The following is a 27,457-nucleotide window of genomic DNA, read 5'->3' as shown; positions in this document are numbered from 1 at the left end:
AAGTCTGACCCAATTTTACACAAAACATCTTTTAAAATCTATAGCACTCTTGTTCTGTAACGTCAAAATAATCTTATTTCTACAAATAAATGAATGACATTATAACACCTCTCATGAGCTACAGCAAGCATCTTGGTTCCGATATTAGTCAAACAACGGAGTTCTTGCCCGTGACATGAAGCGAAAATAATTTGTGTAGACATTACGCCCAGCAGAAAGGTGAGGAAATTTGACCCCCGATTCCCCCCCCCCCCCAAAAAAAAAAAAAAAAAAACATGACAAAGATTATTTTTAAACTGACAAAGCTTTAAAAATTACCTGAAATGCCACCAGGCCTGCCACAAGCAGGCATGTGTGGATTTCAATAAAAATCAATAGACCTAGATATAGTTGATATATAAAATTATGGCGCTATTGACCTAGCTTGAGGCAAAATTCCCCGATAACGGGCTAAACCCGATGACTCACAATGAAGCAGCATGGCGTAAAATGGAGGCCCACAAGCACCAGCTCAGATGTCGGTCGGAATCAATATGCTTCTTGCTGGGACAAATTTAAGAATTATGGAAAAGTGACAAGAAGCCATTTCACTTCAGATATCTTATGGGTCAGATATTAATTCATATCTTTAGAATTGTAGGGTTCACTGCAAAGTGCTGTACGAACACAAGTTTTAAAATGTGAGCGACCACACACAACGAGGAAATGTATGATTCTTGGATTGTTTATTGGCATCGTACCCAAGTAGATCTCAGAAGGGGAAAAAATAACTCTTATTTCAGGATAATCTTTTAATGACATCAGATTAAGGAAACTTTGCTGATTTTGATCAAGTAAAATGATGAAATTTGACGTTGAGTTGGGTTTAGTTTATGCTCCTGACACCAAACACACATACTAACCCGTTTGAGAGTGGAGGTATGAAGGTTCATTTTATGTACCTTAATTCCCGGCCTACAGAGCGCACCTGGTTATAAGCCTCACCCAGTACCTTTGTAAAGGAAATACCATTTGGTACATACATAGGCCGCAGCCGTGTAAAAGCCGCCAAGTGCCCACATTGAAACATGAGATATTTACAAAGAAAGACGGTACACAGAGAGTTTAACGCTAGTGCCGCCGCGCGAACGCTAACCCCGTGCGAACAGGGCCAGTTAAAAAAAAAAAAACATACTGGTAAAAATCACTGAGACAGAGTGGTAACACGCCAGGTTACCACCACATACATATGCCGCAGCTGTGTAAAAGCCACAAGTTCCCACATTCACACACGAGATATTTACAAAGAAAGACAGTACACAGAGAGTTTAGCGCTAATGCTAGTGTTGTGCTAATGCTAACGCTAGCGCCACACTAACACTAGCCCCACGGTAACACTAATGCCGCGCTGATGCTAGCGCCGCCCTAACAGGGCCAGTTAAAAAAAAAAAAAAAACATACCGGTAAAAATCAGACATGGCAATAACACGCTAGCGCAGCGCTAAAGGGGTGGACTGATAAAAGTCACTTCCTCAGCACATATATTCCACCGGTCTCACTCTTACCTTTTCCGCTTGATCGCCCCCTTCTGGCCGTTAGTAAAGATGCCCAAATTAGCCGCATCACCGCATAAACCGCAGGGTTGAAAGCGTGTGAAAAAAGTTTATAGGCCAGAAATTATGGTACTTTTTTTTTTAATCATTCAATTTCTGAAGGTCCATTCTATTAAAGAAGGTATGAATGATTTAGGTTGAAATATTAAAAATAATAATCTCCATGGCATTGAAGGGTGCACATGGTTGTATAAATAGCATAAGGATTATAAAGGGGCCATGAAAAATGTCTGAAAACCCCTGCGTATTCACAATAATACCATATTCCAAATATCAATACTGTAATAGTAACATATTGGACAGAAATAGATATTTAAAAAAAAAAAAAAAAGAAAGACCTCACAACTCTAGCAGGAGCCGCGACGCAAGAGAAAACGGGCAATTTTATCCGTCGCGTTAAACGCCTTAATTACTTTATGAAGCCTATTCTCATCCACTTCAAACTGCGTGTTTTTTTAAAAAAAAAAAAAAAAAAAAGAGTCCAAGAAAAAGAATTTGACTCTTAACAGGCACGCTTGTAGCTTTTCACGGTCGTGTATAAATTGCAGCTAATGCGCGCAGTGGGCAGCTCCATCAAAGCTGACACACACTCCGCGAGCACGACATCGAAGAGCAATGACACTTCTTTTTTTTTTTTCCTCCTCTCCCTCTCGCTTTCTCTTTCTCTCAACGCTTTGTAGAGCCTCGCGAGCTGATGGGCTGACAAAGGAGGCCCTTTAGGCAATTGAGAGACGGCTTGTATCAGCAGTTTTACCTCGTCGGGCACAAGTGAGACACTTGTTCTGGCCGGGTGGCATCGCTTTCTCATCAACTTCCAATCTGCTTAGGCGCTTGACGAGCTGCCAATATCGGGGCTTGGCTCGCGCGGCCGGCGGGACACGAAAGCTTTTGTGATATGTTATCTTCATCGGGCCGTTATGGAACGCGCTCGCTTTGGCGTGTCATAGAGCGAGGAGACGAGGTTGAAGTAATGTTGGATAAGTGAATGGATTATAGCGCAACGGCGCCTTGGGAAAAGAGTTTATTGCATTCCGGGACCATGATCGCAACGCAAAACGTTTGTATCTCAAATTACCCTTTCCTGTTGAATTGAATGGAAATGGCCTTAATCTGTTCCCGTCATAAAATAGGCTTGGCCACTGCCAAGAGGGGCATGGCCTTGCCACTGCTCTGGGCGGTGAGTTGCATTCACTCCCTGTGGGACTCTCCGCTTCTACGTCCAAGTTAGAGTAACCCTGTCTTTTGGATCCCGCCTAGCCTAGCGCTTCTGTGCCTCTGCCTTGTCGGACTGCTACATCGTGTATGACCCCCGGTTTCCGGAATAAACCGCATTGAACATTATGCCTCTGCTTCGAAGTCCTGCATTTGGGTCCGCCCCCGTACCGGAGGCTCGTGACAGTTCCACTGTTTTTTTACTTTTTATTAGAAAAGTTGATTTGAAAATGAACACTAGTGTTTTTTGTACTTTTCCAGCAAAGCGCACTCTATGTAACAGTAGCACTACTGTATGTGCCGGTCTCTCATATTTTGGGAGACAGGAATTATAAACAGTTATTATACGTATGGCTATTCACGGGAGCCCTGAACAAACTGAGAAACAACATGAGTAATTGACACCACCTAAAACAATTTCACAATTATGGTACTTTTTTACACCAAGTACCACCATCATGACCAATATTAAAATGCAGAGGGCCAAAAACAAGAAAAATGTGTACTTCAATAAATACTTGAAAACAAATCCATCCGCGCCTCTCATTCATTTTTTTACACTTCAGGCTAATTTTCATTCCTCTCCTTTCCAGTGCGTCCCTCCATCTGTCTCACTGTCCCTCCGCCTGTTCCCTGCTTTCACTGGAGATCACAATCTCATCTGCGAACATCCTGGTCCGAGGGGAATCCAGTCTAACCTCGTCTGTCAGCCTATCCATCACTACCGCAAACAGGAAGGGGCTCAGCGCGGATCCCTGATGCAGTCCCACCTCCACCTTAAATTCTTCTGAAGCAAACATTTCAATAATAATATACTTAAGTTAAACACAACTGAAGCCGCTGTCACATTCTGCACAGTTTGAACATTTAATTCAACGATTTTTTTTTTTCACGTACAAAGAGAGGGAGGCCGGTACTGAAGCACGCTTTGAGAATCACCGTCAATAGGGACAAAGATGATAACAAACCAGCAGCGGAAAAGAGCAGGCGACAACTCCCCCTTCATCAATTAACCCGCTGAAATCAAATTAACCCAGTCGGAGTCGGGCTCCCCTCGGGCGTCTTCCAACGCAAATGAAGAGCAACGCGCGTTACGGCGCGAGTGAAGGAGCGCAAATCCCGACCCGAAAGCGGCGAACAGGTGCGGAGGGACGGGGCGGGGGAGATTGGAAGCAAAGCGGCCCGAGGGGGCCGCGGGCGCTAAACAGATGCTTTTTCCTCCGCTTTGTGCCGCCACCTCCGCCCGAGCCCCAAAAACAAGGCGGCGTCATTTGATCTGTGCTGCGCCGTAGCACGCAGCGCTGGGAGGTGAGCGAGCCAAGTGACCCAATTAGAGCAGCGAGAGTCCCCGGGGCTGAGTGACAGATAGAGCTGCCAATCATACGGCGGCGAGCCGACGTCAAAGCCGCCGCTCCCCACCTGACACAAAGAGGCGTGCGGCGGGAGGCCGCGAGACACCGACGAGGCCGGTCGGACACGAATAAGGGCGCACAAAAAGCCCCCGCGTCCGACTGCTGTCAAAGCATCGCGGGATGGTCCGAACCGGGTGGGATCCTGCTTAGCCTAAATAATTAAGGCGCAAATAAATAAACCAGTCGGCCTCACTAGTGTCTGTGACTTAATTAAGTGTGACGAGCCGGCGCAGAAATGAAGTCAAGACAAAGACGCGCGGAAAAAGCCGCGGAAGACGCAGAAGCACCAAAACAGTTGCTAAGCAACATACAACAGCTGCAGGATTTTTCACTCTTGCAAACAAAGGGAAAGATGAAGCAAGAACAAAATATTCTTTGTATCTATTTTTGTATTGCTTTATGCATCTAAAACGACCAGCTCTGCTCCTTCGTTTGATATATTCTACACTCAGATGATTTGGATGTTGGAACATTAGCTAATTTGCTTGGCCAACTTTTTTTTTTTTTTTTTCTTAAAGGAGACTGCTGTGGGGAAGATAATAATTAGCAACTGGGTGATATTCATAATACTCTTGTTCTTTAGGGTTTCATCTTTATTAGCGGCGCAACAAAGGCTGAGAGCGCATTCCGACGATCCAGGCAACCAATTAACAGTTACATGGCGAACAACAATATCACAGTCAAAACACTAATAACAATACTACTCTCTTATCACAAAGTTGAATGCCAGACTTTGTTCACCGTGTCAGAAAGATATTGTGATAATAACAAGGCACATAAGGTTTGTATATAAAATATATATATATATATTTTTGGATTACCGTAATTCCCAGCCTCCAGAGTGCACCTGGTTATAACCCTCGGTACACAGAAAGAGTTGCTAGCGTTAACATTAGCGCCACGCTAACAGTAGCGCGGCGCATCACCGCATAAAACGCAGGGTTGAAATCATGTGAAAAAAGGTTGCGGCTCGTCGGCTGGAAATTACATTTTTTTATAGCTAATAGATAGTAACACAAAAAAAATCTGAAGATCCGACCACTATCAATTCACATTGATTTCTTTACCGTAGGACAATATCAGATGAACCCATAAAAATATGACTGAGTCGGATAAAATGCCAATAATCGCACCACTTAAATAAAATGAAAAAAACTACAAAGAAGTGAAGGAAATAACAACATTGGGGGTTGGGGTGAAAAAATCTGTGGCGAGATGAAATCCACAAGTGCCAAAGTGTGTTTATGTGGTTTTGTATATTTGCGTGTTGTGTCTTTAAATGGCATAGCTGACTTATAGCTGTCTATCTCTCCTTGTCACTCACTCTACTTATTGTGAAGGGAGTTGAATTGCGTTCACTACCACTAAACTGTACTCATATATCAAGGCAAAAGTTCACTCGGTGAACTCGTATCTCAAGCCACCACTGTGAACAAGAAAAGTTTTAAATGATTGTTCACGAAAACAACCAAAGGCACAAACCGTGAACCACAATATACTTGCAACAGGGGAACTTTCCATCCATCCATCCATCCATTATCTACCACTTCTTGGGGTTGGGTCGCTGTGGAAGTAGCTTCAGCAGGGATACCCAGACTTCCCTTCCCCCAGCCACTTCTTCCGGCTCTTCCAGGAGGGATCCCGAGGCGTTCCCAAGCTAGCTGAGAGACACAGTCTCTCCGGCATGTCCTGGTTCGTCCCCGGGGTATCTTTCCGGCGGGACGTGCCTGAAACATCTCACCAGGTAGGCGTCCGGATCAGATGCCCCAGCCACCTCATCTGGGTCCTCTCAATGCGCAGGAGCAGCGGCTCGACACTGAGCCCCTCCCTGATGACCGAGTTTCTCACCCTATCTCTAAGGGAGAGACCCTGGACACCCTGCGGAGGAAACTCTTTTCGGCCGCTTGTACCCAGGATCTTGTTCTTTCGGTCACGACCCACAGCTCATGCCCATCGGTGAGGGTAGGAACGTAGATCGACTGGTAAATTGAGAGCTTCGCCTTTCGACTTAGCTCCCTCTTCACCACAACGGACCGATACAAAGTCCGCATCACTGCAGACGCCGCACCGATCCGTCTGTCGATCTCCCGCTCCGTTCTTCCCTCACTCGAGAACAAGATCCCAAGATACTTGAACTCCTCCACTTGGGGAAGGATCTCATCCCCGACCCGGAGAGGGCATGCCACCCTTTTCCGACTGAGGAACACGGCCTCCGATACTGAGGCCACCAAACTGGACACCCTCTACGCCTCGGCTGCGCCTAGAAATTCTGTCCATAAAACTTATGAACATAACCGGTGACATTCCAATCCTTAATAAATACAAATCCAACTGAGCAATTCATATATTTTGCTTCGTCTTGTACTTTATTGGAGCTTCGTGTTAATGTCTCAAAGTCTATGTGTCATTCCAGAATGAGTGATGTAAAAAGAGAAAGAAATGAGTCACCGCTGTGATTTGCTGATCAGCGCTGCAGGGAGGCGTCAGTGCCGAGGAGTACCAAATCGTCTCATTGTTCCCAAAATTGGCTAAATGGAGCATAAGTGGTATGAACCATATCTCATTTTGCTTTCAATCTGCCACATTGATTTCTTTTTTTCCCCCCTTTACTCCAACAGAGTGTCGAGCAGTCACGTGCCTTGAAGTAAACATGGCCGGGGCACCAACTTCAACCTGGATCTCACCTTGGCAGGTTTGAACTCGCAACAGGCTCTCTAATCTGCTGTTGACTCGAACACACAACAACTTGCGAGTCCCCTAAGCTACACGGCTAACACGTTCCGCGTAGTAATGCGTAGTAATGCTGACACAAAGGCCTCATGTTCTCATCACGGCTTTTATTACTAACGGCAAGCCAGAACCAAAAATTGAGCTGTACGCATTTCCATTTAAAAAAAAGAAGAATGGGCCTAATTCAAAGATGAGCGTGAGGGAGAATCGATGCTACACAAACGCTGTGAATCAACAGTCAGCGCACGTGTTTGTTCTCCTCAAGTAGCCTTCTGATTGGTCACAGATAATCTCTTGGCGGAACATGAGCACATGATGATCATTAGAATTTGCAGCGGCGTGCAGACAACACCGTGTTGTCTCTTTCTCTCTCTCTCTCTCTCTCTCTCTCTCTCTCTCTCTCTCTCTCTGCTGCCCCCCCTCCCCATCTCTTGTTCACTGGATCTAAAAAGGAGCCCTTTTAACCTAAGTGGGCTCTGGACGGAAGCCAAGTGGGATACCAGCAGAGCCGTTTGGGTTGCAGGAAATATGTGGCCACTTACGAGCTCGCGAATGCATCCCTTAAATAAAGTTCATCCTCTTTTTCAGCGTGACTTCCGTCGTAAAAAGATTGGCCCTGAGATAAAAACGCCTCTACTAAGGCTTTAACATTTGTCACCTTAAAAAAAAAAAAAAAAAATCAATGAGTCAGCAGGCAGTTTGTGCGCCGTTTTGTAGTCAAAACGAAAGCAAAAACTTCAGTTTGGGGGGGTTGTTCACTGTTTTTGGAGCCCGAAGCTGCAAAGTTTTTACATTGAAACTTTTCCGAAAATGAACTATCATTTGACTTTATGATGTTGCTAGCGGTGATTTAAGAAAATTGACAAATGGAAGTTCTCACATCTCCTGACATTAAATCGGGTCAGCACCATTTATTGGGAGTGGTGCATTTAAACTCCACCAGTAAAGAGTAAAAAAGTATTTTTTTCTATTAAAAAAACATTCAGACTCCATCCATCCATCCATTTTCTTTACCGCTTATCCTCAGAAGGAGGGGGCGCTGGAGCCTATCCCAGCTGTCAACGAGCAGGAGGCGGGGGACACCCTGAACTGGTTGCCAGCCAATCGCAGGGCACATAGGGATGAACTCACAATCACACCTAGGGGCAATTTAGAGTGTCCAATTAATGTTGCATGTTTTTGGGATGCGGGAGGAAACCAGAGGAAACCCACGCAGGCACAGGGAGGACATGCAAACTCCACACAGGCGGGTCCGGGATTGAACCCGGGACCTCAGAACTGTGAGGCAAACGCTTTACAAACTGAGCTACCATGCATTCAGACTCATTAAACAGAATTTCAAACAAATTGTAAGAAAATACTGTACATGTCTCTGTCCATGCATGTCCCTTTAAGAGGTCGGGCCCGGCGGGTTGCCATGTGACATTGAAGAGTCTGCGTGAGTGTCTGGGTGACAGCTGTGGCTAACACCAGCTTTTGTGAGCATGTCCTCACTGTTTTATGGTTCTCCAACCATCCAATTAAAAGCTGAAACATGCTTTGGTGACTGCAGCTCTCCTTTATCACGTGTAAGTGCATTGTAGTAAGTATGTATTTTGCAAAAAAAACATTGAAAAAAACTTTAACATATGCTGTAGTTGTCATGCTAATAAAAAAAAAATCAAGGTGCAGAGATCTTTTTTCAAAATAGCCTGTAAATTTTCGGAAATGTGGAAATTGAAAATATTCTTGTTAAGCGGGGTAAACTCAATCTGTGTGTAGTATTTTTTCTTCTTTGCTTTTGTCAGATCGACTTTGATCATCCGAGATTTCACTCTTAAGAGGACTGGATTCGAGCTTAGCACTGGAGCAGAATCTGTGTGTGTGTGTGTGGTGTTCTTTGTTGAGATAATCAGCGCACACCACACGCAGTACATCCAAAACTGTGAAATGCCTGATTTATTTTAGCTATGTGTGTGGTGTCTGTTGCAAATAAAACCAGTATATTCATCCATTTGCACGGTTCGCTCACTTATTAAAGTTTAAATGCTAAAAATCAGGGTTGTGTGTCCCAAGCTGTGTGTGTTTAGTGTAGTGATCCGCGTTTGTCAAAACTCAAGACAACAATGCCGGAATTCGCAGCTATTGTTGCGCTTTTAACATGTTTACAGTACAGTACAAAAGATGTATACATGATCTACACTGGAGAAGTATTCAAATTGCCATAACAGACCGCACTTTGTTATAAGCCTCACACAGTACATTTGTAAAGGAAATACCATTTGGTACATACATACGCCGCAGCCTTGTAAAAGCCGCAAGTGCCCAGATTGAAACACAAAATATTTACAAAGAAAGACGGTACACAGAGTTTAACGCTTGCGCCGCCGTGCTAATACTAACGCTAGCGCCGCCGCATTAATGCTAGCCCCGCGCTAACAGGGCCGGTTAAAAAAAAAACATACTGGTAAAAATCACTGAGACACAGGAATAACACACTAGCGCAGCACTACCAGGGTCAGACCGGTAAAAGTCACTTCCTCGGCACATATACTATATTTGGTCTCACTCTTACCTTTTCCGCTCGAGAGTTGTACAGAAAAAAAAGGCACAAATTAGCCGCATCACCGCATAAACCGCAGGGTTGAAAGCGTGTGTGTGAGTTGCGGTTTATAGGCCAGAAATTACGGTACACTTTCAGATCAGACCAGACAAGCAGTTGGTGTACAGTACATGCTTGTTATGGTTCATCATCCAATATCTTGCTGTTGACGTGGCATTCATATTACAGTGTTTTCAGGTACATAATCACAACAAATTACATCCTGATCTGGGACTGAGATTTTAAGGGTGTTAAACAAGATTTTCCAGGTTAAGCATAACTGGTACGAAATGCTCAAAGTCAGATTTGGATCAAAGACGATTGGGCATTACAGGTCCCGACCCAAAACAAGATTTAAAATGTAAAGATTTTTTTTTTTTTAATTATAATTATTTTACACAGAAATGTCATGGAAACATTATTTGCTGGAGCGTGTTCAAAAGGGTAAGACATGAAGTAGCGCACAAACGACTTCATGTAGATGAAAGTATAACATGCTTGGCAGAGGTAAACCGTAAAATGTATTGGAAGGCGGAATAATCCGTGAAGATGTGTCTGAGCCAGATAGAGCGTCTCTGCCCGAGATAACAAGAACATCCCCCCTGATGCAACAGAACAGCTAAATTGGTCATAAATAAGAGCGGCGGTAGAAGCCGCGGCGGCGTGACAATGATGTGTTTAATCTATCCATCCAGGACTCTATCTGCCAGTCTTTTGCTCATCTGCCAAGCTAACTTTCCAGGAGCCAGCTAGCGTCGCTCGCTGCCAATCCGCCGTCCCCGCCCGTGCCTCGCGTCGCCCGGCGCACATGCTCCGACACCAGTGGGCGCTAAGAATAGAACACAGCTGGCACTGCGGGCCTTACATATTTCACACTCGGCCCACGGCGCTCCAAAATGCCGCTGCCCCGCGTCTTGCCCCAGTTCCCGACTCGGGGAGCCCAGCGGTGCTCGCCTCCCGACCGACTTCGAGGAGCCCACCCTATATTTCTGCGCCTTTGAACTGATCTTCACCTCTGTGGCTCGCCTCTTAGATAAGATCCGAGACAACGCGTGAATCTAACTTAGAAGAGTGCAGCACGCCACAAAGGCTTAACAATCCTAATGATGTGACGTGCCCTACGAGCAAGATTACCAGTCCACACAAAAACTGCAGTTATGTGTCGTAACAATCAAAAAAAAAAAAAAAAACTCCCATGGACAAGGTGAACGTTGTCATCCAACAAGGCTCTTAACAGCCGTGAATGACGGATTTCAGTTGTTGAAATGGATCTCTGAAAATGTTTTCTTAAACATATAATCTGCATTCCTGGATTCATTTTTTTTTTTTCATCTGGATATACTTCGGCAAATAAACAGCACTACTGCCACGGCCAAGTTAACTAGAATAGCTTATGAGTCGAGCAATGACCTCCTCCAAGGCAATAAAATCAGTGCAAAAAAAATCGATTCAGGCATTTTTCACTCAAAAATTCAGGACATTTTTCTGTAAAAACATTTGTTGTCAAGGGTCAAAAATTCCTCCAACCGCATTTTTGTTTGGATCTCCAGTAAAATTTTACTGAACCAAGAAACAAAAAGCAATATACACAGTCAACCTTGATAGAGCTACACCAACTAGAAAACTACTCAAGACAGTCCGGACCTCAGCCAAGGTGGAACAATCCTGGATAAGAAAATCCTGGTCACATTTTGTCAATAAAATCACTTTGAACATAAGCAAAATGTTTTAAGTAACGCTGGAATCATCACTTTTTGTCCACTGCATTTTTCCAGAGCAAGAATACAGGTAGGAAACCCCACGACCAAGGTGAGCAGAACTGCGCACAGATGTACTCTGACCTCCACCAAGGCTAATTCAAGCTAGTGTAAAAATTATCGGTAATTCGCAGATGACATGTTAATGTGTACGTTACATCCGTGCATTATTCAATGAAAAATGGATTTCATTTTTATAGCTGTACAGTGCAACCTCGGTTCCCGACCACAATCCGTTCCAGAAGGCGGATCGAGAAGCGATTTGTTCGAAGACCGAATCGATATTTCCCACGTCTGCGTACAGATGGAGCGTCTCTGCCCGAGATAACAAGAGCATTATACACAATAACAACGCGCGTCGTGGATCAGCTGGTCGGGCCGCGCGCGTTAGGTTGTTTCCGGGTTTTGTCGCAAGCGTTCGAGTACTGAAATTCGTCAGAAAACATAAACAAAAATTTTCCTACGAAAACCGATGTGTTCGAGAACAGAGTATTCACTGTATTTTTAAAGTTTATAAATATACATTTGTATGAGGCTCTGTATCCATTTTTTTTTTTTTTTTTTTTAGTTGAGGCGAAAAAAAAGTAATGGAAACATTACCCCCAAGGCAATGCGCCACACCCAATTAGAGCATTTTGTGAAAATCAGTTAAGAACTTGTGACGTAATTCTACCGACAAACACAAAAGAAACAAACCGCACCGTAATCATGACCTGCTTGGCAGAGGTGACTCGATGAGATGACGTCGTAAAAAAAAAAAAAACGAGAAGCGAGCGAGCGCGGCCCTCACATTTTTCCTTTGTGATTCCCTGCAGCCGCCCCACCCACACCCCACGCTCGCATTGTGCTACAGCGGCGCAGACGAGCCGCACTTGAGACACGGGTGATGTCATGGCGACGCAGGTGAGCCAGGCAGAGGTTGCAAAAGGACTCGCGCGTTCCACTTGGGGAACCTGGAAATTGCTTGCTGATAAATTATTCCTTGCTTTTGCAAAAGGTGTTGTGCCCTTTGAACTTGCACAATATTATTCATTTTCTACCAAATCTTATTACAATCGATTAACCGATAGATCACGGGTGTCAAACTCAAGGGCCGAGGGCCTGTTCTGGTCTGCCGCATGATTTTATGTGGCCCGCGGAGGCAAAACGTGCATAATCTGTACCAAAATTTCAAATTGTCATATCATAAATGACAACGTTGGGATATCACAAGAATTTTTGTCGCCATACAACAATATTTGAAAAAAAACATTACCTTTGATTTCTGATTCCAAAACTACCTCATAAATTTTGTGTGTAAACATGATGAGGCGGGTAAAGATTTTGATGGTTTCACAGTAATAACGGCTCTCTGGGGGAAACCAGAACACCAATGTGGCCCGCGACAAAAATTTGTTTGACACCCCTGCAATAGATATTTTGTCGAGCACTTGAGTAATCCCCTCCCACCCCCCGTCAAAAAAAATCAAACTTTGAAAAATTAACTACCAATGTAATTTATTTGGGCGGTCAGCTGGTAAAGCGTTGGCCTCACAGTTCTGAGGACCTGGGTTCAATCCCGGACCCGCCTGTGTGGAGTTTGCATGTTCTCCCCGTGCCTGCATGGGTTTTCTCTGGGTATTCCGGTTTCCTCCCACATCCCAAAAACATGCAACATTTATTGGAAACTCTAAATTTCCCCTAGGTGTGATTGTGAGTGCGACTGCTTGTCTCTATGTGGCCTGCGACTGGCTGGCGACCAGTTCAGGGTGGACCCGCCTCCTGCCCGTTGACAGCTGGGATACGCTCCAACACTACCCGCAACCCATGTGAGGATAAGCGCCAAAGAAAATGGATGGATGGATGTATTTTACTTCTTATATCCTTAAACTTATATAGTATTTGTACTGAGTGAATGGTATAAATTGTACAGAATTTGAGACAACAAACTCAGCCTTTGCTAAACAGTTAGCATCCGCGCACTAGTGGTAACCATTTCAAGTACAAAAAGAAAAAATAAAAATTTTACACATACATCGTGTTATATGTACTTTTTTGAACACTTGTTCACTATCTGCCAAACTGACACTTATTCTGAAGTGAGTTGAGTTTTCTTACCCAATAAACTGCTCGTATCTTTTTTGCAAGTTAAGCCAAAACATAAAAACCAACCCCTTGTATCTAAAGGCACTACTGTACGTTTGTAAGTACAGTCGGGAGGTAGTTGTACTTTGTTACTTCCCACCACAGGGAGTCAGTAGTATTTGGGGTCAAGTCCCACCGCGATGACAAGAGAGTCTGGTCGCAGTGACGGGCAGATTAGTGGGAGGCGGCACCACAGGCACTCAAGGTGATTCTGAAGCTGGCGGCCGTCAACAGAGTGGGGGGGGGGGGGATGCCGGGTTCAGCGGGAAGTGACCAGTTGGAGGTGCTGGAGAAGAGTGGTACACAGGAAGTTGTCCTGGAAAAGCTGGACTGGTTCTGTCCTTAGTTAGAGGACGCCGTCGTGGCTTTTACATCAGCTCTCAAACGACTTTAAACTCAATCTCAAAGAGTTTAAAATAATGGCGATACAGTTAGAAATTCAGAAATTCCGCCGTCCTTCCACTTCATCGCAGTTCACCTGCCGTGGTCTCGCTATATCGTCATCATTATTTTCACTTGCTTTCATACAGTTTAGACTTGTTTCTCTATGCGTCCTCTGCAACTGAGTGCCTACCGAGCTTGTTTAGGATAATAATCCATCCATCCATCCAGTCATTATCTACCGCTTTTCCGGGTCGGGTCGCGAGGGAAGTACTTTCAGCAGGGATATCCAGACTTCCCTTTCCCCAGCCACTTCTTCCAGCTCTTCCGGAGGGATCCTAAGGCCTTCCCAAGCCATTTGAGAAACATAGTCTCTCCAGCGTGTCCTGGCTCGTCCTCTGGGTCTCTTTCCGGTGGGACATGCCAGGGAGGCGCCCGGATCAGATGCCCCAGCCACCTCATCTGGCTCCTCTCAATGCGGAGGAGCAGCGGCTCGACACTGAGCCCCTCCCTGATGACCGAGGCTCTCACCCTATCTCTAAGGGAGAGCCCGGACACACCCTGCGGTGGGAACTCATTTCAGCCGCTTGTATCCGGGATCTTGTTCTTTCGGTCATGACCCGCAGCTCATGCCCACAGGTAAGGGTAGCAACATAGATCGACTCGGACTCGAAATTTCCCCGGTCGGCGCTCTCCCGCGCTTTGGCGGTGAGAATCCTATTAATAAAAAAAATGCAAACACAAACAGCCCTGCGCTAAAAAGACCCCGCTACCCATCACCTGCGTCCTCTTACACGGCGCCGCGCCCCGTCCGCCATTAATCAAGACGCCGCGCTTAATGGCGCTCCCACGGCTGCATAGCTTAGCACTTTATTTCCGGGCCGGACCATCACATCGTTATTATAAAGGCGGGATCTCTATTGGAATACAGTTTGTGCTAATGAGCGCCTCTTAGTTGATCACATTAGACCTCCACTTGAGGACACTTTAATTACCAATGGTGCGCTCCTCGCCCGTTGAGGGGGGGACGCAAGACGTCCTCTAATTAAAGAGTCTGCATTCTACCTGTGTTTGCACAAGTCGGCGTCCTTGGCGGGGATGTTTTCACAGCGCACACACACACACACACACACACCCATCAAGTCCATAAAACATACTGTGTGCATGTGCAAGTACGGCTGGCAGATTTAGTGTGTTTCCAATATGAAATACATACTGCATGTTTGCGTGGCCATGCGGGTGCTTTCAATCTCCATCACGTTTATGTGCGTCTTGCACGATGACTGTTTGAAGGTTGTCTCCTGGGCGTGGACATCACAGGACCACAATATTATGACCACTTGCGCACGGATCGAGAACCAAGACAAGTGCTTTATCTAAAAAATAATAATAAGAAGAATAATACCGTGTAACCTTTAAAGGGGAAATCCATTGGTTTGCATTAACAATGTATCCAATAGGTCATGTAATATTTACTCTATTTTGACAATGTGATGTTAAATCCTCTCTCATTTAATCGTGTTTTGAGAAGATTTTTATCGACAATTACGAATTTTCAGGGGCGCCGCCATTTTCGCGAGTCACATGACCTACGTGGGCGGATGTGACGTGTTACGTGCAGTTCCAAACGCTCGATTACATGGAACAGCATTACGCCCAGTGCTGATTTCTCTGATTTATCCTCATCGGTTGAAGGAATAGCAGTACTACACTAATACTTACATGCAGAGCGGTGGAGCAGTGAGCTCTCTTCCCGCCAAGCCAGGAATTCGTCAGACTCCGCGTCATTCCGCCCCGAAGAACCATCCGACTATTTAACAATATTTACAGCCGAGCGGCGGAGCTCGCTCGCAGGGGAGCGAGCTCACGGCTCCGCTGTTATTTACAGCCACCGGTTCAAATCTGTATGGAAGTATTCCTCCGTCTTCCCGATCAACCGACCGGCTGAGCCACTCATGGCTATGCCGCCCACGGATGTGTAATGAAATATTCCTCCGCCTTCCAGATCAACCCAGCAGTCGAGCCGCTCACGGCTGTGTATGGAAGTATTTCTCCGTCCTCCCAATCAACCGAGCGGCGGAGAGCCGCCCACGGTTCTGTATGGAACTATTTCTCCGTCTTCCCGATCAACCGAGCGGCTGAGCCACTCATGGCTATGCCGCCCACGGATGTGTAATGAAATATTCCTCCGCCTTCCAGATCAACCCAGCAGTCGAGCCGCTCACGGCTGTGTATGGAAGTATTTCTCCGTCCTCCCAATCAACCGAGCGGCGGAGAGCCGCCCACGGTTCTGTATGGAACTATTTCTCCGTCTTCCCGATCAACCGAGCGGCTGAGCCACTCATGGCTATGCCGCCCACGGATGTGTAATGAAATATTCCTCCGCCTTCCAGATCAACCCAGCAGTCGAGCCGCTCACGGCTGTGTATGGAAGTATTCCTCCGTCTTCCCAATCAACCGATACTGCTATTTCTTCATCAGATGAGGATAAACCCGAGAAATCAGCGCTGGGCATAAATGGCGTCCCATGTAATCGAGCCTTTGTTGCGGCACGTAACACGTGACATCCGCACACGTTGGTCATGTGACTCGCGAAAATGGCAGCACCCCTGATAATTCGTAATTGTCGATAAAAACCTTCTCAAAACAGTATTAAATGAGAGATGATTTAACATCACATTGTCAAAATAGAGAACATATTACATGAGCTATTGGATACATTGTTAATGCAAAGCAGTGGATTTCCCCTTTAAAGTCCAGCTTCCCCTTTCGGTCCGGTGGCACGATTTTTTGAAATATATACACCGAACCCGCGCTATCCTCAGGGTAGCGGGACCGAGCAAAAGGAAACGAGGCGGCGAGAACCCACAATCTCCGATCCACCCTGAACAAGACGAGTCAGACACGCAAATGGTTAAACGAGAACACTCACAACGCCATAACTCAGAAGTCCGGTCCCTTGGCCACGCCCCTCGCAGGCACACGTCCAACCCAAACACTGCCGTACATACGGCGACCATGTTTAATATATTTTGCTGTTGTTTTGGTGGTATGTCGTGACCATTTCCATTATAAGATGCGCGCCTTGGCTCAGTAGCGGTCGGGAAACGGCATTAGGTGGCGCGGGTGTGCCTAATTTAGTGGCCGGTGAGTGTACAAAGAGCACAGTGGAGGCTTCCTGCGTGTTGCTCTCTCTTTTTTTTTTATAGTCTCCGCCTTTGCTTAGCTTGAGTCACTGTTACAATAAACTGCACATGTCAACAGCCAGATGACTGTTCTCTCTCTCTCTCTTTCTCTCCCTCTCTCATTATGCTCTCTCGCTCTTTAATTTTCTCTCCCTCCGCCCGACTCTCTCTCTCTCTCTCTCTCTCTCTCTCGCGCTCAAACGGGGGCTGAGGCCAGCAGTCAGGAAATGCACATCAGTCATAATACTTTCCTAAAATGAAAACAGATTCCACTGCAGTTCCTCAGCTTCTCTCTCTCGCTCGTTCTCGCTCACTCTTTTCCTCTGCGTTACAGCAAAAAAAAAAAAAAAACACATTTCCCCCACCCCTTGACTCGTCCTCCACCCTTTTCCCTCCTCTGTTGCCAGCTCACGTCCTACACGGGACTCGTTTGTGTCCAGTCACAGATGGATAATCACGGGCACACAAGACAAGTTGATTTTCAATGTGTGTGTTGATCCGAGAGCATGACACCGCTGACGGACACCCCCGCGACAGTAACGCGTCGCATATTTCTCCTCTCTTCCCTTTACTTCCTTTCTTCTTCATTTTTTTTTTAATGATAATGATGCAAGTCGCGGTTACAAGCGGTAAATCAGTTTGAGGGACGAGGTTAGCGCACGGCGGAATGCAGTAAAACGGGTTGGCGCGCTGCTCAGCCAAGATCTTTTTTTTTAATATTCCGACATACTGTAGGTCAAGTAATGCCCACTTCATACTAAAGAGGCCTACTGCGATATTTTTTTGAATATTTGAACAGAATTGGGAAAAGTACACACATACTTATGTATATTTTAAAATGGAGAAAATCAACAAGGACGTGAGACGTAGCAAACAGTTCCACTCGAAAATTATATTTATCACCTCTTTTTGATTTTTAATTGATTATATATTCTCCCAGAAATGTCAAACTCCTAAAACATTTAGCCCTACAGTGTCAAAAATAAGTCATGTCATAAATGTAGCGGCTAACATGGCGCTAATGTTAGCCTAGTGTTGCTAACGCTGGCGTTTTGTCCGAACTGGATCCGTGTTCTCTGTGACTATATATAATTTTCATCAGCATTTTCAATTTCATAATGACGTGCCCTGATGTTTGGCCATTCTAGAATCGCTTGCACAAAAGTCAGTCGGCATTTGCTCGACTTTTATGCCATCAAAGCAAAGTTTTGCTAACATTGTGGACTAGATAAAAACAAGCTAAAATAACTAAAGATAAATGAAAAATGGGCACCTTTCTGGTGAGTTTTTTTCTTCAGAATAGAAAAAGATTTTTTTTTTCTTTATTTAGTTGGCACAAGACACACATGCAACAAGTCCTCGCAGCCAACAATGTAAAATAATTTACCGTAATTTCCGGCTTACAAGCAGCGACTTTTTTTTTACACGCTTTCAACCCTGCGGTTTATGCGGCGATGTGGCTAATTTGTGCATTTTTTTTCTAACGGCTGCAAGAGGGGCACTAGAGCGAGACCGGTGGAATATAAGTGCTGAGGAAGTGACTTTTACCGGTCAGGCCCTGTTAGCACTGCGCTAGTGTGTCACTGCCATGTATCAGTGATTTTTACCGTTTTTTTTTTGTTTTTTTTTTTGCAGCCCTGTTAGCGCAGCGTGGTGTTAGCATTATCGCGGCTACTATTAGCGTTAGCACGGCGCTAGCATTAGCGTTAAACTCTCTGTGTACTCTCTTTCTTTGTAAATATCTCGTGTTTCAATGTGGGTTTCAACGTGGGCACTAGCAGCTTTTACACGGCTGCGGCGTATGTATGTACCAAATGGTATTTCCTTGACAAATGTACTAGGTGAGGCTTATAACCAGGTGCGCTCTGTAGGCTGGGAATTACGGTAAACGTCTTAAATAAGGCCATGAATATCTTGCTCGCCCGAATCTGTTGCGTGATGAAGGTTTATCCTCGCTGGTTCACGTTCCTCCAAGTCACTCCTATTCCTGTTTTTTCCGCAGTTGCAAGATCAATCGAGACGCTCGACTGCAATTAACTTTACCGCTCTCTATTTATATCTTAATGTTTCATCATCCGCTGATGTTGATAAAAGTCACAAGCCTCTTTTAACAAGGACTAAAAACTGATAAGCAGATACCTGAAAAATTCGCATAAATACTGTATCTACATTAATACTAGTGTAGAATAGAAAAATTATTTATTGTCTAGCGAGGTGACAAGTGATACCCAATTATTTTCCTGCGATGAATTAACAATAGCAAATGTACAAATGACTGCACCACGAAAAAAAGAAAAAGGCAGGAACTGACCACGGCTCAATCACATGTGAGCTGGCGTCAGGTTGAACTTCTGGTAAATCTCTTTATAAGTCACGCGTCACGATATCCTTTGTCAGCGCTGCATCACTCGCCTAAATTACGCAATTCAATCATGCAACCACATCTACTGTACGGTGACAGCGCTCGATTTTGATTGACACTGACGCGCATGTTTACTATTGCGGTTAGACTGTTAAACTGCGTCCGACCGGTGGGACTTAATAAGATAACAAATGTCAGAAACAGGGCTTGATATCATAAAAAGCATTAGTTTAATATGTGCTACTACTACTAATATGATACCATAGGTGACATTATTTCAAAACCAACCACAGTAGCAGTACAATAATAAAGCACTAGCAGCCTTATTACCATCACCAAATGTAAAAATTAAATTTTAAAAAATTGTGATTTTAGACGGATGATGAGTTGAGTTGAAGTTGTATGTTTAAGCTGTAAAAGTGTCTTTTTTTTTTTTTTACATGAACATCATATTATGCAAACAAACTAAGATCTTTTTGAGGAAATGAATGGTAGATATTTTTAGATGAACTTTAATGCCATAATAGACTATTAAAGAGATGTACATTTTTGTCTGCATCTTTAGATTAGCATCAGAGATTTTTTTTTATGATAAAAGTTGCAGCATTACGAAAATAAAGTTGCATATTTGTTTAGAGGTTATTAAATTTTTAAATTGTATTACAATCTAAATACATTTCTAAAATTTTCTTTTCAAGTATTTTTAAGTCATATTACAGAAATAAAATTGTCCCTTTTGAGGAAAAGGTTCTACATTTTTATTACCATTAAATAAAATGCAATTTAATGAAAACCTAAATTTATGATAATAAAATAAATTTAAAAAAAACTAAATATTTGATGCCTGTGTTTTAGATTTTTTTGTACAATCGTAGGAGTATAAAAATAGTTGTACCTTTTTATGACAAATGTTTATATATTTTTAGAATAAACTATTATATATATATATGAAATATTTCAACATTAAAGTTGAATTTTTGAGAAAATAAAAATCCTAATTTACAAAGAATACAGCTGTATATTTTTAAATAAATAGTATTGTTTTCAATTGAAGTTGTAAAATTATAAAGGTAAAGCTGCACATTTTTTTAAGATCTTGTAGATTTTATGGATTAAAGCTGTCAATTTTTGATATTAAAAGTGTAATATTACATGAAAAATATAAAATATTTTGATGTACTTTTAGATTAAAATTGTACTATTGGAAAAAAAATCTGATTTTCTGATTTCTTTTTAACAATGAAATCGTGATAGAAGAATAAAGCTGTATACTTTCAAGAGAATGCGTTGAGGGTTGTTTTTTCTTAGATTAACATCGTCATATTAAAAGAACAGTTATTCATTTTTTCTGAAAAAAATGTAGGTTCAGGATTAAAGTAGTATTATGAGAATCGAGTTGTAAATTTTCAAGAAATTTTTGGGGGGTACATTGCCAATAAATCAATAGATGGCGCTCTCGCGGGGGCTCTCATTGGGTGCTGCAGGTGCGAACAAGTTTTCCAAATCGTAGCGGGTGAATGGCGGCTTAGTCACAATGGAGAAGGCTCCAGAGAGATCTTATTGCTGCACCGTGAGCCACAAGATCTCGTGACACCAAAATATCGTTGACCGATGACGACTGCTCAAGTCTCGGCCTACGACTTGAACGGTCAACGGACGAAACGCACGATTCGGCTTAGCGGCGACTCCCGGGGCGCGAGATCATCCCCGGGGCCCTCGGCGTTGTTTTCCGGAGCCGAAGCCCGGACTCCGGTCTACTGCGTGCCTTTCCGCTCGGCTGCCCTCGGGGGAGCAGGACAGTTAGCGCCCCGCTTCTTGTTTTGCGAGGGGGTGTCGGAAAACCTGCCAAACACGACACCGACTTCCCGACAAAGTCACCAAATCTCACCCCGAACCGTACCTGCTGTGCGTGTCGCCGCCTGTCAAAAAATTTCCATCAGCCAATCTTCGTGAGGCCAACATTAACATTTTATCAGCTTTTATCTGGAAGGCTGATGGGGGGGAGTAAAAAGCTTTTGACTTGCTCCTCAGCTCGCACGATCCTCTGATTTATGAGCTGGTAAGCCGTTTGTGTAGCTTGACACATTACAATATTGAAGATGAGGAAATCATTATGCCTGGGAGAAATATTTGAGAGGCAGCCGCTGCTCGGTATTGTAGACTGAAATGATTATTTAAAAGGGGGATCATTCTACAGAGGTGGCAATGGGGGCAAAGGGTGGGTGGACGGGGGGTTGTTCTCTTCACCCTCCGCATGATCATAGACAATGCTTACCTCCAGAGTGAAGTATTTGGAGCATCACTATACAAGTACATCACGAAGAGGTGTGGTTTCCTCCATTATAGCTATTTTTTTTTTTAAAGTGCAGGATTATATATTGATGAGGATCTTGGACTATAATGAATATATTGCCCCTCCTGTGGCGCTAAATGTGCCCGTGCATTATTAATTAAGCAACATGTTTATTCATGCGGTTTACAGTGGTGCGGAACTGCATTCTATCAGGTATGATATTTTGTTTGCCTTTTGCGAAATGAGCGGTGTCATATATGTATGTATATTTTTTTATAGCGGGAGAGTTGAACTACTTGGAGCTAATCAAAACCAAATCGAAACCAAATAATCTTACTTCTCAAAGTAAATGGAAAATATTAGACACCCTAAGTGCCCCCCCCCCCCCCGAGGACTGCAGAATCAGAATCAGCTTTAATTGCATGTTATAGTGTTTTTTTTTTTGTTTGTTCATTATTGATGCATTTGTGCAGCATTGTATTGCATATATAAAAACTAAACCAGCCCATTTGCAGTAAAAAAACGGATGCTGTGTTTATGCTTATATTCATCCAAAATATGAATTGACAGGCCTCAGTATGCTGCAGTATTGTTCAACCATGCCAACAATAAACATTTTATTAACACATGTCGCAGGATAGTCTAACAAATACTGTCCACCCATTTGTATTTAAGTCATGCATATAGCGCAATTATGTTCATCTCTCTTATAAAAATCACAATATCAATTAGCACCCCTCAGTATGATGCAGTACCTTCGAGAGCAGGGGTGTCAAACTCATTTTTGTCACAGGCCACATTGTAGGTCCATTTTCCCTCAGAGGGCCGTTATCACTCAAACCATAAAAGTCTTGAATAGCCTCATCATGTTTACGGATCAAATTCATCAAATACTTTTGAAATCAGAAAATCAAGCACAATGAGCAATTCAACGATTGTCGGGATTTGGCAACAAAAATGCACGCAATACCTCAATAATTTAATTATTTTTTGTAAAGATTTTAACAGGAATCGTGGAAGATGACACGCATGATTTGCCTTCCGGGGCCACATAAAAAAACATGCAGCGGGCCGGATCTGGCCCCCCGGGCCTTAAGTTTGACACCCCTGTTCTAGAGCAAGAAAAATTTTTTTACATTTTGTTGAACCTGTAGGCCCATCAAAACTGAGCTTTAAAATGCTTGCAATATTTTCATTTATGATGTGAACATTTGAAATTTTTGTAAAGATTTGAACGGGAATCGTGGAAGTTGACACATGTGATTTGCCTTCGCGGGCCACATAAAAACATGCAGCGGGCGGGATCTGGCCTCCGAGCTTTGAGTTTGACACCTGTGTTCTAGAGCAACAACAACAAAAAAAATGTAAAAATATGTTTTGTTGAACCTGTAGGCCCATCAAAACTGATCTTTAAAAAGCCAGCTGCATAGTTATGCCTAGTTCGCATCACTCGAAACCACCTTTGGGGCACACGAAGGAAAGGGGCAGCCCCCCAAAAGCACCAGGACACCACGACGTAAGATATCAAATTATTTTTTTTCCACACATTTATGTTCAGCTTTGCCTCATGTATAGAAACTACACCAATGCTGTTGCATTCAAGTTTACACTTTTGTATATCCTCATGCTCAGCATGATGCAGTGTTGTCCTGCAATCACAGCAATGAAAATATTGTTCAAGTAATAACTAATCGAAATAAATTAGGAGGTAAGGTGTCAAAAAAAATGTAGATTCATGTTTCAGGTCTGTATTACAAATTATTATTATTCTATTCTGTATTCTACACAAATCTACTGTTTTCTCAAGATACGAGGAGCCATGCAAAGAAAAGGGGCATCAACATCATCAGTTATTTTCACATCTGTATTACATAGTTATACACTTTTTTTTCCAGGGCTGTGGCCAGGAGACTATGAAGTAAGCTGTCAAATCCATTTTTTTTTGTTTGTTTGTTTGCTTTATTCATTTATATCCAATCCGCTCTGTTGTTGTCTATAAACACTGCGCTGTAGTTGTGGACCAGGAAGGCATCATCGCACAAAGACAGTAAACTACACACTTGACATGATATAGTGAAAGTTTTGTGTTGTTGAAGTGAGGCATTGTTTTCTGCGTCCTACCAGGGAGAAGATGTTGGAGTGGCAGTCCTCAAGGCTTGCCCCGTTCGCCACCCAGTTCGTCGTTGTCGTCATAATGCTCCCAGCTTTGGTTCCTCAGCGTTGGGCATGTCGAAATCCTACATCAACACCCCCTCCCACCCCCCCCCCCCCAACACCGCCGCCGCCGCCCCCGAGGGGCTGACACACACAGCGGGGGTCCCGTCCCTGAAGCGGGGGTCCACTCCACACACACACACACTCCCACCCAAAAAAAAAAAAAAAAAAAGGAAGGCTCGAAACCTCACAAGAGGTCCAGATAAAGTAAGAGAGGCAAATAATGCTGGGGCGGACTCACAGCGAAGAAGAAGAAAAAGAAGAAGAAGGAGGAGGAGGAGAAGAAGAAGTGCACGATGAGTCCATGGTCGAGTTGAAAATAATCCACGCGGGGGGGGGGGGGGGGGGGGGAGATCAAAAAACGATTCCAATCCAGGTCAAGCGGGCACATCCAAGCCATTCGGAGAAGATCAACCGGAGGCGAACATCGTAGTGATAATCGGAATAATGATCCATGGCTGCGAAAAGCAGCGACGAACGCGCAACACCCCCCCCCCTCCAAAAAAAATAACTTATTGAACCGAGGGAGGGGGGGAGACACCCAAACAAACACTAGTAGGGTGTTTTTTGTTGTTGTTTTTTTTTTTTTTTACACGCGTGTGATTCGCGATCCCATGCACCACTTGTGATAGTTTACGAGAATCGCGCGAGGGCTATTTATAGCCGCCTTTCTTAGCACAACGCACAATGTAACGCGGGGCCAGGAAGCTTTTAATCCCTCTGTTGCTTCTCTATTCAGGAAAAAAAAAAGCGATGGAGATTCTCTTCCAGATCAGCAAAAAAAAAAAAGCAACAATCCCAAACGGCGCTTCCTTGAGGGGGGTTGGACAAAAGTGGGGCACAATCCACGATCGTCCGAAAGCGGAGACAAACTATTCCAGCGGCAGGAAAGAGACAAGCAGCCTTCTGTGCGCCTGTGAGAGGGGAAAAAACATGTTGGCTTTTTTTCTTTGAATAAAAAAAAAAATCCTTCCTTCCTTTCAGTTTTCTATCATTACGACACGTCCTCTCGCGGCTGCACACGCGTGCACGTGCACCGAAGGAGCGCCGATTTTGTTGCACGGTTTATTGTGTGCCCCCGTGCGTAAAATTGCTCGCTCTCGCGCGGACTCGCCGTCCTCGCTATGTGTGATCATGTCATTGAGGTTGGTAAATAAGAAGTGCTGGTGTGGAGTGGAGAGGGAGTGAGGGAGGGAAAGGGAGGGGGGGGGCGTCCGTGGGGTCTGCGCGCGCACGCTCGTGCAACGTAATAACATCCAAAGACGCCCCCCCCCACCCCTCCCAACCTCTACGCGCGGCAATGTAATGGCGGTCGTCGCACAACAAGAGACTCGCCTTTCCCATTTGACCAAGCCCTCCGCCCGACATCTCCACCCACCCGACCCCGACACCCACCCCGTGCGACCCACGTGATCAAAGTGTGGGATTACATCTCGCACAACTGCAAAAAAAAAAAAAAAATTCACCGCGTGTCCGTCACATACCGTCCTCCATTATTATTCCTCAGAATAATATCATAGATTTGGAGTGTGCATGCGACCATAAGGGAAAAGGAGGAGGAGACTGTGAATTCAATGTAGCTTTATCATAATAGTAATAATAATCAATGATACGTGCAAGAACCTACCTATGAATGAGGACTAATATTGGGATTAAAAATTATGAAATATTAATGTCTACCAAAAAAATTGTATTTAATCTGAATTTTTATCAAAAAATATTCTACTTTTTGCTGGATTTTACAATTTTTATTATCCTATTTTAAAAATATGACATTTATTCTCAGAAAAAAAATATTCTTATATTATTACTCATTTAATCTAGAAAATTTGTTTTTTCTATTAAATATGTGACTTCCTGTAATATTCTGACTTTAGTAGCTATAAATATGATCATTTGTTTTATAAAATTGGAAGACTTCAGTCTTGTAAAACTGTGACTATTGTGTTTTTTTAATGTGAAACTTTATTCTCAAAATATTACAAATTACATTTTGAAAATATACAAATATATTCTCATAATATCACAATGTTATTCTCAAAATTAAACTTCTATTTGCAAAATATAAAACTCTATTCCTTTAATGTCGTAACTTTTAATCTCAAACGACAACCTTAAAATATTTCTCAATTATACATCATTTGTCTTAAAATTAAGGCTTTATCATGAATATATACTAATTTTGTGTATTTTTTTTCCTTGAAAATATACAAAACAAAAACGCGTTTCCAATGCAATACAAACAATATACAACACGTGACCCCCTTTTAACATGAGTTTGAATGTGATTGGTTCATTCTGAATGCAGCCACGCCCCCTGTTGTAAGAGGGTGTGCACACTTGTGCAAGAACATTATTTCACTTTTTTTGTGTATATTTTTTTTTTATTCAACTTTATTCTTCTTTGATTATGACTTTAATCTTGATAATATATTTTGAGGGATGAAAAGTAGCTTTTTTTCTTGAAAATATATATCATTTTATTTGGGTAAAATTATCATTTGAATCTATATACAGTGTATGTGTGCGTGTAAAAATACTTTTTATCTCAAAAATAATAATAACAACATTTTTCCATACATACAACTAAAATGTAGAAAAAGCACACAACATAAAAATATGAGTTATCTTAAAAAGATACTGTATAAATCTCATGGATATACATTTTGGGAGGAGGTATGTAATCTCACAAATATTACTTTTATTTTTAAAATATGTATAGACAACTTTATATCACATGACAGCACTTGCCAATGAAGGAATATTAGGGGCCTCTTGACTATATTGAATATTAAAAGTCTACCCTGTCATGACCCCCCCCCCCATCCCACTCCAACCCCCAAATTGGAAAACCATTGCATTACTGGCGGAAGGAGTTTGGAAAAATGTAGTCTTCATCTCACTTTTTTTTTTTTATATACCCCGAAAAAACGGGGTGTGTAGACTTTTTAAAGCCGGCCTATGCATATTAACTCTACTTAAAGTTCTAAACTTTGAATTTTTTTCAAAGTCATGATCAATTATGCACATATGAACTTACTGCTACAACCAATAGAGACAAGCCGGGGCAGTTTGAGTTTCCTGCAGGACTTAAATACATCAAAAAGAAAGTCCCGGTCAAAATTCTCCCTCTCGGTAACAAAAATGAAAATAATAATCTATGCCTCTTTTGTTGGTATAATCGACATTATTGAACACGACGCTGACGAGAATCACGCGGTACACTAACATTAGCAGTGTGCTAACAATGGTTACCGCCGCATGACGAACCCAGCCATTGATGAATTGGTTCTACGGCCTCCAGACCTTTGTAATTCTTTAGTTGGTCCACGGTATAAGCCAGGGGTGTCAAACTGATTTTTCTCACAGGCCACATGGTGGGTTCCGGTTTCCCCTCAGAGGGCCGTCGTGACTGTGAAACAACACAAATATTTCATCGTCTCATCGTATTTACATCATCAATTTATGATCTACTTTTGTAATCAGAAAGCAAGGGTAATAATGTGTTTTTCAACTCTTCATTTTCGGTAACACAATAATGCTTGGAATATCTCAACTTTATCATTTCTGACGCGTGACTATTTGAAATTTTTGTACAATTTTTTTACAAAAAT

The 27,457-nt window shown here is 43.2% G+C and overlaps 1 protein-coding gene across 4 annotated transcripts in view; it reads right to left on the bottom strand.

Annotated features, from left to right (window-relative positions):
• Positions 1-23,930, bottom strand: part of LOC133515307 (mediator of RNA polymerase II transcription subunit 13-like) — a 105,870-nt gene extending 81,940 nt beyond the window's left edge. For 2 of the 4 annotated variants that reach the window (XM_061847745.1, XM_061847748.1), the window contains exon 1: positions 23,751-23,928. In XM_061847745.1, coding sequence (XP_061703729.1) covers positions 23,751-23,822 — 72 coding nt within the window. In that variant the 5' untranslated portion in view covers positions 23,823-23,928. Of the gene's footprint in view, positions 1-23,750 lie in introns of all 4 variants that reach the window. The other 2 variants (XM_061847747.1, XM_061847746.1) reach the window with 2 other exon arrangements.
• Between the last annotated feature and the right edge of the window lie 3,527 nt (positions 23,931-27,457).

This window comes from Syngnathoides biaculeatus, chromosome 17 (genome assembly GCF_019802595.1).
Source record: "Syngnathoides biaculeatus isolate LvHL_M chromosome 17, ASM1980259v1, whole genome shotgun sequence".
Taxonomy (NCBI): domain Eukaryota; kingdom Metazoa; phylum Chordata; class Actinopteri; order Syngnathiformes; family Syngnathidae; genus Syngnathoides; species Syngnathoides biaculeatus.
Note: the sequence above shows the minus strand (reverse complement) of the source record. Positions and strands in the feature narration are given on the sequence as shown.